The sequence below is a fragment of the Nuphar pumila genome, chromosome 3, assembly GCF_984573655.1.
Source record: "Nuphar pumila chromosome 3, dmNupPumi1.hap1.1, whole genome shotgun sequence".
Classification (NCBI taxonomy): Eukaryota; Viridiplantae; Streptophyta; class Magnoliopsida; order Nymphaeales; family Nymphaeaceae; genus Nuphar; species Nuphar pumila.
The window spans coordinates 46,702,424-46,715,622 of NC_143251.1; the positions used below are offsets into that span (position 1 = coordinate 46,702,424).

Sequence of the window (13,199 nt, forward strand, 5' to 3'; positions counted from 1 at the left end):
GAAGAGAGAGAGACTCACTTTGAAGTTCGTTGAGCCATCTACCAATGCTGTCGAAAGTCTGCCGTCTACTAATGTCATATACAACTAAAGCACCAACAGCACCTCGATAGTATGCAGAGGTGACTGCCCTGAAACGTTCTTGGCCTGCAGTGTCCCAGATTTGGGCCTTGATCTCCTTTCCATCGATATCCATTGTTTGGGTCTGGAATTCAACTCCAATTGTTGACTTTGAATTAGGATAGAACTCATTCCGAGCAAATCTTGTGAGTAAATTCGATTTTCCAACAGCAGAATCACCAACCAGAACAATTTTGAACAGGTAGTCCTCACTACGTTCTTCATCTGCATATGACATCATTGTTTCCTTTCTTTTTCGGCTTGTTAGGACAAATTCAGAAAAGAGAATGCTCAATCCTGTTGAAGGAGAAATAGTAAGAGAACTTCGTCCCAAAATACTGAAATGCGTGTACAACGCATCTCAAAAAGCGGCAGCACAGGACTTGGCAATGACAAGTGGACACAATGTCAGTCCCAAATTTTCTTCTCTACAAGTGCCCACAGTAAGGTGGTTTTTTTTCTGATGAGAAGTATGTTGAGGATTTTCCTCCTCTTGTGATCGATATTTCCACTGCTCACTGAGGAACTGAAAGAAAAAAGAATCATGCCAGACTGAAGTTAAAATTTTGATACATCCATATGTACAAATATATGTGTGCAAATGGGTGTGTGCATGTGGGGTGGGGTGGGGGGGGAGAGGAAGAGAGAGAGTTGTTTTTTCAAGCACTTTAAGGGGGAGTTTGCATGTCGCAGAAGGAGGTGCCGCGCGGGCCCCCTCCTCCCCAACGGAAAATGTTTCCACTGAAAGAGGGGTCCAGCATTGATTTCGAACGAGGAAAGGGAGCCTGATGTTTGTGTTGCCGTGGTGGGCCCCACAGAAACACATCGACAGTTGTGTGTTTCCATGGAAAGCGGGCTTTCCATGGCACACAAATGCACCCTAACAGTTTCTGGTTTTCTTCTTCCATAAATTCAGAGCATTCATTGACACACCTTCGTGCGACATCATGAACAATCATAAGAAAGCAAATATAACATAAAGTAAAAACAACAAAGCTACATAACAAAATCAATACAACAAAAAAAAGTATGTAATAAGCACATGATTTAATTTCAAGATCAGACTATAATCCTCAACTCTGTATTTATTAGATATACCATGTTACATAGGTACGAGCATAGGTACAAAGTACTATGACCGGGGAATTTCTAAAAGAAAGGGTACAGGGGACAGTTACACACGAGTGTTGTGAAAAGCGTTGAGGCGTAGTGCGGCGCTCCACCAAAAAATGAGGCGAGGCGTAAAGCGTAAGCCTCAATTTTTTTTTAACTTTAAAAAATATCTAAAAATAGAAATAAAGAAAGAAATTATTTATTGATGAAGTAACAACCAATAAAAAATAGAAAATCTCAAATAAGTACTAAAAAATATGAGATTAACATATAAAAGTAACAAAGAAACTGATTACATAATTGGAAAACTAATTATATAATTGAAAAATATAATGTCCTTAAAATATATGAGATTAACATATAAAAAGTAAAGAAACTAATTAAATATAACATATAAAAGTAATTAAGAAACGAAAAATTCCAACTGAACCAAAAACTTCTTCTATTTGCACCTCACGCCTCAGGCTGGTGCCTTGAGGCACAGAGGGCCGCGCCTTTTGCGCCTCAAGGCGCATTTTTGATAACACTGTTACACACATTTTTTTTTAAAAGCATTCGATCCTGGGCCCTCAGCTATATTTTACAAACTGCTCTACATATGAAGTTGCAGACTGTAAATATGATCTAAAAGTTTAAAACATGTTACAGATATATAAATAACTATAATTTAACAATAAAAAATATATAATTAACATTGGATGCTTTTGATCCCAAGTACTGACTTCACCTTTACTGGATCATAAAATGGATATAGGTCAAGACCAGCATGAAACTTAGATGACCCATATCCAAGTACCCAAGCACCAATGGGGGTATGACACATGCATGGGAGGCTGGTAGATGTTAAAATTGTACATGTACATATATGGTGTATATATATGTATCTATATGTATACATAATATGTATGTATATGTATATACCATTGCGATATTTTGAAAATATCGCGTGAAATACCGATATTTTAAGGTAGCCGATATTAAAGGTAATATCTTCCGCTATTTTCAAAATATTGCCAGAAGACAAAATATCGCGATATTATAGCGATAATATCGCAATATTTTTGGGGAAAAACTCTTTTTTATTTTAAGTTTGCATTTCCTATTTTTTTGTTTTTTTTATATTTTAAAACATGTTTTTTATACTTTTGAAAGAAAAATAATGCAAAACTTATTATTTTCTTATCTTTTTTTATGTTATTTATATTTGTTCCAATTTTTTAACTCACGAGATATTCCTGAGATTTATCAACTTTTGAAAATCTCTCCAAAAAATATCCTCACTGAGAAATTACCTTTAATGATATAGGTGACTATTGTAAGAAAATGCAATCCACAAAAAATACCTCTCAACAAGTTCTCACAATGAGATTACAAAAACCGCAAAGGTTCACAAAAAGAGCATCAACACAAAGCATACTGTGAAAGTATCTTCAATAAGATACTAATATCAAGACCTTAATATTCTTGATATTAAACCCACCAGGAAAGCACAATAAGAACACTTTAGAACACTTGTGCACAAAAAGCACAACCCACAAATACCTCACAAATGCACAAAGGCATAAAAACAATGGAATCGATTTATTGAGAACTTGGGCTTTGACACAAAGCCATAAAAGAATACAAGGGGAGAGCCCCTATTTATAACCACTCAAAAAGGAGCCTTGGAGGGGCTCCACTCATAGACGTTGGAGCCCCTCCAACGGTCACAAATGTGACCGTTGGAGGGGCCCAACGTCTATTTGAGTGGGCCCCCCAAGGTTCCTTTAAGTACAAAAAAAATAAAAAGAAAAATAAAGAAAAAGAAAAACTAAAAAGAAATTACAAACACATTCAAAAAAGTGAATGTGCGTAAAATGAAGGAAAAGACAAAACTACCCCTACGACTAAATAAGAAGAAATATATATATTTTATATATATATAATAAGTAGATACATATACATATATATTAATATATGTATATGTATTACCTTATATATATATAAAATATATATATATTACATTAGGTGATAAGGTACATAATTTAACACCCCCCCTCAAACTTAGGGCAGGATGACCGAGAGTTTGCTAAGAAGAAAGTTGAAACGCGGAGCACACAAGGCTTTGGTGAAGAAATCCGCCAATTGATATTCGGACGTGACATATGGAAGGTCAATGATTCCTTTGAGGTACGCCTCCCGAACGTAGTGACAATCCATCTTTATGTGTTTGGTCCGCTCATGAAATGTGTGATTTTTAGCAATATAAATCGCACTTTTGTTGTCACAGCAAAGCTTGGTAGGCCCTTCAATAGTGATCCCCATGTCTTCCAACAACTGATGAATCCAAACGATTTCCATGGTAGTAGTCGCCATGGCACGATATTCTGCTTCAGTTGAGGATAGAGACACCTTTTGTTGCTTCTTACATCTCCATGAGATTAATGAGTCTCCTAAGAATACACAAAAACCAGTGGTGGAGTGACGGTTATTTGGGTTACCTCCCCAATCAGAGTCAGTATAAGCAATTAATCTCAACTTAGAAGAAGAAGACAAAAAAACTCCCTTATTAATAGTGTGTTTTAGGTATCTTACGACACGTAAGATAGCACCCATGTGAACAGAAGTTGGTGCATGCTTAAACTGACTTGCCGTATGCACTGCATGCGAGATATCTGGTCTGGTGATACTTAGATACATCAACGATCCTACTAGTTGCCTGTAGAGAGTAGGATCAGAGAGAGGAACACCATCATCAATCTTCATTTTAGCTCCTACTATAGCAGGAGTTTCACAAATTTTATCATCTGTAATGCCTGACCTGTCAACAATCTCAGATGCAAGCTTAGTTTGAGACAAAAAATATCCTCTATGAGAGTAAGCTACCTCAATACCCAAAAAGTAAGTTAGGAAGCCTAAGTCAGACATTTCAAACTTATCCTTTAAAATGGATTTTATGCTTTTAATCCCTTTAGAATCGCTCCCAGTTATAAGCATGTCGTCCACATAAAGTAGTAGAATAACAATTCCTGCATTAGATTTTCTAACAAACAAAGCAGTATCAGTAAAGCAGGATGAGAAATCATTTTCTAACATTACGGAGTTAAACCTATCATACCAAGCCTTGGGAGCTTGTTTCAAACCATAAAGTGCTTTCCGAAGACGAAACACTTTTCCCTTAAGATACTCCATTCCAGGAGGAGCATCCATATATACTTCTTCGTTTAGATCTCCGTTTAAAAACGCATTCTTAACATCCATCTGATAGATGTTTCATTTATTAATTGAAGCAACAGTTATAAGACATCGGACAGTGACCATACGAGCAACGGGGGCAAAAGTCTCCTCATAATCAATCCCATATTTTTGACCATATCCCTTTGCAACTAAGCGAGCCTTATACCTCTCAAGAGACCCATCACTCTTAGTTTTGACTTTAAATACCCATCTACACCCTATTGCTTTCTTGTCTTTAGGAAGGTCTTGAAACTCCCAGGTCTTTGCTTTCTTAAGGGCTTCAAGTTCATTATTCATAGCGACTATCCATTTTGGACATGTTCGTGCTTCCTCGAAATCCCTAGGTTCTATGTATGAGTGAATGGAGCTTAGACAGGCTCTATATTTTGGTGAAAAGGACTCATATGAGATGAACCTAGAAGGGGGTCTTCTTGATCTTTCGGTCCTACAAAGATTTCCTTCACTTGAAGGGGTAGACTCACTATCATATCTTTCGAGAGCACTTCTAAAAGTATTCCTATCTCTATGAGAGTAGGTTATAGGATCTCTATGTTCTTCATTGATATGTTGATCAGAATGAGTTTCATTATTATTCAAGTCATTTTGATTTGTTTCATCATCACTAGTATCATCATCTTCAGTTAATAAATCAATCAGAAAAGAATAGTTTATATTCTCGTCATTGGTTTCAAGTTTTTCGAAACCACTAACATTTTCCAAAAAACTCACATTTCTGGAAACATATAGTTTATCACTCTTAACATCATAACAGCGAAAACCTTTATGAGTTTCAGAATAACCAAGAAAGGCACAAGGAATGGCCTTAGGAGAGAGTTCGTCATTTTTATCAGTAAGGACAAAACATTTACATCCAAAAACCCTTAACCTGCTATAATCAGGTTCTTTTTCATATAATTTTTCAAATGGGGAAATTTTGTTCAAGTTTTTAGATGGAAGTCTATTTATGAGATAGACAGAAGTAAGAGCGGCCTCTGCCCAAAGTTTTTTTGGAATATTTTGGGAAATGAGCAAAGTTCGTGTGGTTTCAATAATATGCCTATGTTTTCGTTCAGCCAACCCATTTTGTTGGGGAGTTTTAGGACAAGACTTCTGATGAAGAATTCCATAGTTTTCAAGATAGCTTTTGAATTCATTGGAAAGGTATTCACCACTCGAATCGGTTCTAAAAATTTTTTAAATTCCATTGAATTGATTTAAAACCATCATATGAAATGTTTTAAAAGTTGAAAAAACTTCATGTTTATGTTTAAGAAAATATATCTAACTAAACCTAGTGAAATCGTCCACAAAGATAACATAGTAAGAGAAACCTCCCTTGGATATTACCGGAGCCGGACCCCATACATCGGAGTGTACAATTTCAAAAGGTTTTGTTGTAAACATGGATCTTTGAGGAAAGAGAAGACTTCTCATTTTTCCAAGAATACATTCATTACAAACAAAATTTTCATTATAAAGATGCTTAATAAAAGGCAAATAAGAGATTTTAACAATGTTGGGATGACCCAATCTCTTATGCCATACATGAATATCTTTGTTTTGAGCAACATTACAAAATTGATTCTTGGGAATTTTAAGAAAATCAACATAGTAGAGGTCTCCTCTCCTAGAGCCTTCCCCAATCAATTTCCCGGACTGGCGATCTTGTATCCAACATTTATTAGAAGAGAATTTTATATCGCAACCACAGTCCGAGAGTTGAGAAACGGAAAGTAAATTTAAGTTTACTTTTGGTATAAGACGAATTTTTGGGATAAAGAAGTCTTCTTTTTCAAAATTGCCCATTCCTTTAATTTCAAGAGGGGTTCCATCCGCCGTTGAGACAAAGGATGGAAGACCATTTTTAGAATAATCAGAAAGAAAGCAATGGTTTGGAGTCATATGGAACGAAGCACCGGAATCAAGTAACCAAGATGTCTTACCAAGAGAGGAAGAGGATGACATAACGGCTCCAGAAATGCCTCCTTTGAGAAGAGGTTGAAGAGCATCCACAATTTGATGAAGCGAAAGAGGTTCATTTGAAGTTGAAGGCCGTTCCTCCGATTGGGATGCTAAAGCCGCGGCAAGAAATTTCTTCCATTTGGGACAATTGGGTTTGATATGTCCCGGTTCTTTACAAAAATGGCAAGTTAATTTGCTATAATCTCTCTTGCCATATCGATCATTTTGCCCTTGATTTTTGAAATGGGGCGGTTTGTAGGTCTTCAAATTATTTTCGGGTCTTGATACGGCATTAACCACTTCATAGTCATTTTGAGAAGGTGTAGCAAGGATGCTTGGGTTATTTTTACAAATCCCCATACGTGTTTCCTCACCACTTAGCTTGGTGATGACATCTTCAATAGATGGGGAGGTGAAAGCCGATAGAAGAGAGGACTGAATTTGCTCAAATTCGGGTCTAAGACCATTTAGGAAGTTGAAAAATCGATCTTCCTCTAGTTGTTAGTGCCTTAATTCAATAGCTTCTCCGCTCCATTTTGGTTCGAGCATGGCAAGCTCGTCCCAAATAGATGACAATTCGGCAAAATATTCCCGAATAGATAAATCATTTTGTTGAAGAGTCAAGGCTTTCTTTTGGAGATAGTATTTGTGAGACAGGTCCCTTGAAGTATACATTTTTTCAAGGTATAACCAAGCTTTGGAGGCCCTTTTAAATTTAATGATGTTGGCATTGATCTTGGTTTCTACGGACGAAAAAATCCAAGATAAAATTTTGAAGTTCTTCATTTCCCACTCATCATGCCTTTTGTCTATCTTCTCCTTCAAGAATCTTAATTTCCCCTTTCTCTATAGTAGAAAGCTTGGGTTCGGGTTCCGATATGGAGCCTTGAACGTAACCCCAAAGGCCTTTCCCTTTGATATGGGCTTCCATATTGCCGGCCCAAACATGGTAGTTCGAACCGCTAAGTTTAAACCCAAGGGAGAAATGGGAGTCTTTTTCACCCATTAGAGAGAAGAGAAGATGGAAAATAATGCGTACCTTAACGGATTTTCAACCTTTTCTTGACAAAAGTTGCTTCTAAAATATTGCCCGAAGTAAATGCTTCACTCAAAAACTTCACTAGCTTGAGGGCACGATTTTCGAGGTGCTTCACAAGAGACGAAATGCACGATCCTCTTTCTTCCAACGAGGCTCTGATACCATGTGAAAGTATCTTCAATAAGATACTAATATCAAGACCTTAATATTCTTGATATTAAACCCACCAGGAAAGCACAATAAGAACACTTTAGAACACTTGTGCACAAAAAGCACAACCCACAAATACCTCACAAATGCACAAAGGCATAAAAACAATGGAATCGATTTATTGAGAACTTGGGCTTTGACACAAAGCCATAAAAGAATACAAGGGGAGAGCCCCTATTTATAACCACTCAAAAAGGAGCCTTGGAGGGGCTCCACTCATAGACGTTGGAGCCCCTCCAACGGTCACAAATGTGACCGTTGGAGGGGCCCAACGTCTATTTGAGTGGGCCCCCCAAGGTTCCTTTAAGTACAAAAAAAATAAAAAGAAAAATAAAGAAAAAGAAAAACTAAAAAGAAATTACAAACACATTCAAAAAAGTGAATGTGCGTAAAATGAAGGAAAAGACAAAACTACCCCTACGACTAAATAAGAAGAAATATATATATTTTATATATATAATAAGTAGATACATATACATATATATTAATATATATATGTATTACCTTATATATATAAAATATATATATATATTACATTAGGTGATAAGGTACATAATTTAACACATACACCATACCCGGAAGAGGGTATTCACAACAAAAAATAGAAAAAATAAACTGTTATTAAACTTGGGATAAAATCCCACACTCAAGAGAATAATCTGTACAAGGGGAATAACCCCATATTTATAGAGGGAATGAGAGGAGCCTCAAGGGAGTAGTTGGACTCCCAACGGCTCCCTTGGAGGAGCACCTTTTTGACTTGGTCAAAAAAGCCTTTTTGACTAGTCAAAAAGGTGAAGCCTATGAGGGTCCTAAAATGGGGATTTAAGTTAGTTATAGTTGGGTTTTAACTAGAACTAATCAAACTAAAAACTAACTGGAAAAAAAGAAACATATTGCAAGGGATTACATGAGCTACCTATGAGATTACATATGAGATACATGAGTTGCCTATGAGATTACATATGAGATATGAGATTACATATTTTAACACTCGCCCTCAAACTTACGGTTGGATAACCGAAAGTTTGCCTAAGAGAAAGTGAAATCTAGGAGCAGCGAGAGGCTTGGTGAAAAAAATCGGCCAACTGATATTCTAAAGCAACATAGGGAAGATTGATGGTGTCGCGCAAAAATTCCTCTCGAACATAATGACAGCCCATTTCTATATGCTTGGCGCATTCGTGAAATGTCTAATTGCTTGTAATGTAGATAGAACTCTTGTTGTCACAACACAGATTTGATACTTTTGAACTTTCAACTCTCATATCAAAAAGGAGACGTTGAAGCCAGACTAATTCTATAGTGGTTGTGGCCATTGCCCTATATTCAGCTTCTGTTGATGAGAGGGAGACATTTTGTTGCTTCTTGCATCGCCATGACACCAAGGATTCTCCCAAGAAGACACAAAAACTTGTAGTTGAGTAGCGGTCATTTGGATCACCACCCCAATCTGCATTAGTATAAGCAAGCAATTCTAAATTAAAAGAAACAGATAAAAATAAACCTTGAGAAATAGAATTTTTAATGTATCTAATAATGCGCAAAATTGCGCCCATATGAACAGAAGTTGGGGCATGCTGAAATTGACTGGTTGTATGAACGGCATGTGCAATGTCAGGTCTTGTGATGGACAAATATGATAGAGCCCCGACAAGTTGTCTATATGGAGTTGGATTCTAAAGTGGTTATCCATCATCAATCTTCATCTTGACATTCGCAATTTCAGGAGTATCAATGTGTCTTTCATCTGAAATACCTGACCTGACAACAATATCCAATGCAAACTTAGATTGAGTTAGCAAGTATCCCCTAGGTGAGTATGCAACTTCTATAGCAAGAAAGTATTTCAAGAAACCCAAATCACTCATTTCAAAGTGTGTTTTGAGAATTTTTTTAATATCATAAACTCCCTTTTTATCACTTCCGATGATGATCATGTCGTCAACATAGAGTAGAAGGATGATTGGGAATAACCCTTTGCCACTAATTTGGCCTTAAATCTTTCAAGAGTGCCATCACTCTTAGTTTTTACATTGTATACCTAGCGACAACCAATAGGTTTCTTGTTGTTTGGAGGATGATCTTGGATGGTCCAAGTGTTTGCCTTTTCTAAGGCTTCTAATTCGACTTTCATAGCTTCGACCCATTCTGGTTGATCCTTGGCTATATCATAACTGGGGGGTTCTACATAGGAATGAATTAGGGCAATAAAGGCTTTATGTTTTGATGAAAAAGACTCGTAAGACACAAAGTTTTCAGGAACTTTCGAGATCCTAGTGAATTTTCTAGAAGAAGCAACTTCTTGTTTCCTTGTGTATTTGTCCAGGGCATACTATCTTTCTAAGTTTCCTCACCTAGAGTATTGAATACAATCCTGACTGTCGTTAATTGGATCAGAATCATATTCGTCTGATCATCCAGATCAATTTCTCTTTCACTATTCTTTGGAACTAAATCCAATAAGAAGGAATGCTCATCTATTTTCAGTAGACTTTATATTTTCAAAAAGGCTTTCATTTTCTAGAAAAGACACATTCCTTGAAACATATAATTTGTTGTTTTTAGGATCGAAACACCTGTAGCCCTTTTGATGACTAGCATATCCTAAAAAAGCACAGGGAATAGCACGGGAAGAAAATTTGTCATTCTTATCTGTAAAAACAAAACATTTGCACTCAAATACCCTTAGTCTAGAATAATCTGGAGTTTGTTTATAAAGTTTTTCAGTGGGAGAGGTATTATTTATTAAAGATGAGGGCGTTCTATTAATAAGATAAACTGCAGTTAAAATAGCTTCGGCCCAAATGACTTTAGGGACTTGATGTGTGAAGAGAAGAGTTCTAGATGTTTTTATAATGTGTCTGTGCTTTCTTTCCGCTAACCTGTTTTGTTGAGGAGTATAGGGACAAGATTTTTTATGTGAAATCCCATATGAGTTCAAATATTCCTTAAATTCAGTCGACAAGAATTCTTCCGCTGAATCAGTACAAAATATTGAAATATCGTTTTTAAATTGGTTTTTGACCATATTGTGAAATATTTGAAAAAATGAAAACACTTCAGACTTATGCTTAAGAAAATAAATCCAAGTATATCGTGTAAAGTCATCTACAAAAATTACATAATACAAAAAACCACCCTTTGACACAACTGGTGCAGGACCCCAAACATCAGAATGTATTAATTCAAGTGGTCGAGTAGAGACAAAGGTTCTTTCATGAAAAGGTAATTTTTTCATTTTTCTAATAATACATTTTTCACATTTAAAAGTTTCAAGATTACAAAAAATTTCCATGTTTGGAAAGAACTGAAGCTTGGACATACAAGGATGACCAAATCTTTGGTGCAAAAGATCCAAGCTTAATTTTTTAACATTACTGTATTCTTGGGTATTTCCAAAAAATCCATGTAGTACAATCCTCCTTCTCTATGGCCTTCCCCAATCAGCTTCCCTTACTGGTGATCCTGTACCCAACAAGCATGAGAAGAGAATGAAACATTACACCCATGGTCAGTTAGCTGAGATACAGATAAGAGATTTAAATTTAGTTTAGGAATGTATCTAATTTTTGAAACACAAAATCCTTTTGAGTTTTGAGAACTATTTTCAAAATTCCCTATTCCTTTAATTTCAAGAGTTGTTCTATCCGCAGTAAAAACATTAGATCCACTTGAGTTATTACATTGAGAAAGCAATTTTATGTTTGGTGTCATGTGAAACGAAGCACCAGAGTCAAGAAGCCATAGAGGTTTACCTGGATCAGAGATGCCAACAGAATAAACGGCGGCTCCGGCAGAGGAAGAAGCTCCTTTGAGAAGAGGTTGTAGTGCCTCTACTAGCTGAGTTAGAGACATGTTTTCAATGGGCGTCTCATTTGATTCTTTCGTTGATTCCACAGTAGCTACCTTCTTCTCATAAGGTTTTTTCAACTTTGGACAGTAAGTTTTAACGTGTCCTGGTTCATGACAGTAATAACAAATAACTTTTCTTCTTTCAAAATCGCCTCCTTGTCTTTCATTATTTGTCCTTCCAATATGTGGCGGTTTGTAAGTGTGAATGTGATTGTCTGGTCTTCATACAGCTAGAACTGTATCATCATCACTCTTGGTGACTCGCTTCTTGAGTCCATTTTCTTCCATACTTAACTCTTCAATTGTATCTTCAATAGAGGGAATCTTTCCCCGATGTAGAAGAGCGGACTTGGTTGTTTCAAATTCGGGTCTCAACCCATTGATAAATTGAAAGAAATGCTTCACATTTACTTGATTTTGGCGAAGCTCAATATCTTGTGGGCAATGTCACTTTGGTTCAAGAAGAGCCAATTCTTCCCATAGCTCGGATAGGCTATTATAGTACTCCCTAATACTCTTCTCTCCTTGAACCATATTCCGAACTTTTTCTTGCAAGTTACAAATGTGAGCAATGTCTTTAAGAGAATACATTCTCTTAAGATACTCCCATGCATCATTGGCATGTTCAAATTTTGCGAGACTTGAACACTTCTTTATATCCACACTAGAGATTAGCCAAGACATGATCTTGGCATGACCCATTCTCCATTCTTTCCATTTTTTCTCATACGTGGACATAGCCTTATTTTTTTCAACTTCTGAAAGAGGTACTTTTTTACCTCCTTCTTTGGTGAGAGTTAGTTGAGGTTCCTCGTCGGTTCCATCAACTAAGCCCTATAGACATTTTCCCCAAATGAGGTGCTTCATGATAGAAGCCCATGTTACATAATTTGAATCGTTTAATTTTATGGGTTTAATGGTGACATTATCATTGTCATCCATTTTACAATCTTAAGAAGGAAAGGGGAAGAGAGGAACAAATAAGAAAAAATGAGTATTTTTACTACGAAAACAAGAATGGGTAGCCTTCCAAGCTTTTCACGGCTACACACAATCAATTCTTCAAAGAGCCTTCACTTTCTTGAAGAAATACTTGAATGACACGCTTTCCAATGCACATCCACCAACAGCTCTAATACCATGTAAGAAAATGCAATCCACAAAAAATACCTCTCAACAAGTTCTCATAATGAGATTACAAGAACCGCAAAGGTTCACAAAGAGAGCATCAACACAAAGCATACACCATACCCGAAAGAGGGTATTCACAACAAAAATAGAAAAAAATAAACTTTTATTAAACTTGGGATAAAATCCCACACTCAAGAGAATAATCTGTACAAGGGGAATAACCCCATATTTATAGAGGGAATGAGAGGAGCCTCAAGGGAGTAGTTGGACTCCCAACGGCTCCCTTGGAGGAGCACCTTTTTGACTTGGTCAAAAAAGCCTTTGACTAGTCAAAAAGGTGAAGCCTATGAGGGTCCTAAAATGGGGATTTAAGTTAGTTCTAGTTGGGTTTTAACTAGAACTAATCAAACTAAAAACTAACTGGAAAAAAAGAAAAATATTGCAAGGGATTACATGAGCTACCTATGAGATTACATATGAGATATGAGATTACATATTTTAACAACTATGGTATATACATATATGTATATATATGGATATGTATTGAATATATATT

General features: G+C 36.4%; 1 protein-coding gene across 3 annotated transcripts in view; it reads right to left on the bottom strand.

Annotated features, from left to right (window-relative positions):
• The window catches only part of LOC149842792 (ras-related protein RABA5a-like), a 34,988-nt gene that overhangs the window by 681 nt on the left and 21,108 nt on the right, over positions 1 to 13,199 (bottom strand). For all 3 annotated transcript variants that reach the window (XM_090001580.1, XM_090001581.1, XM_090001582.1), the window contains exon 2: positions 19 to 643. In XM_090001580.1, coding sequence (XP_089857706.1) covers positions 19 to 358 — 340 coding nt within the window. In that variant the 5' untranslated portion in view covers positions 359 to 643. The remainder of the gene's footprint in view (positions 1 to 18; positions 644 to 13,199) is intronic.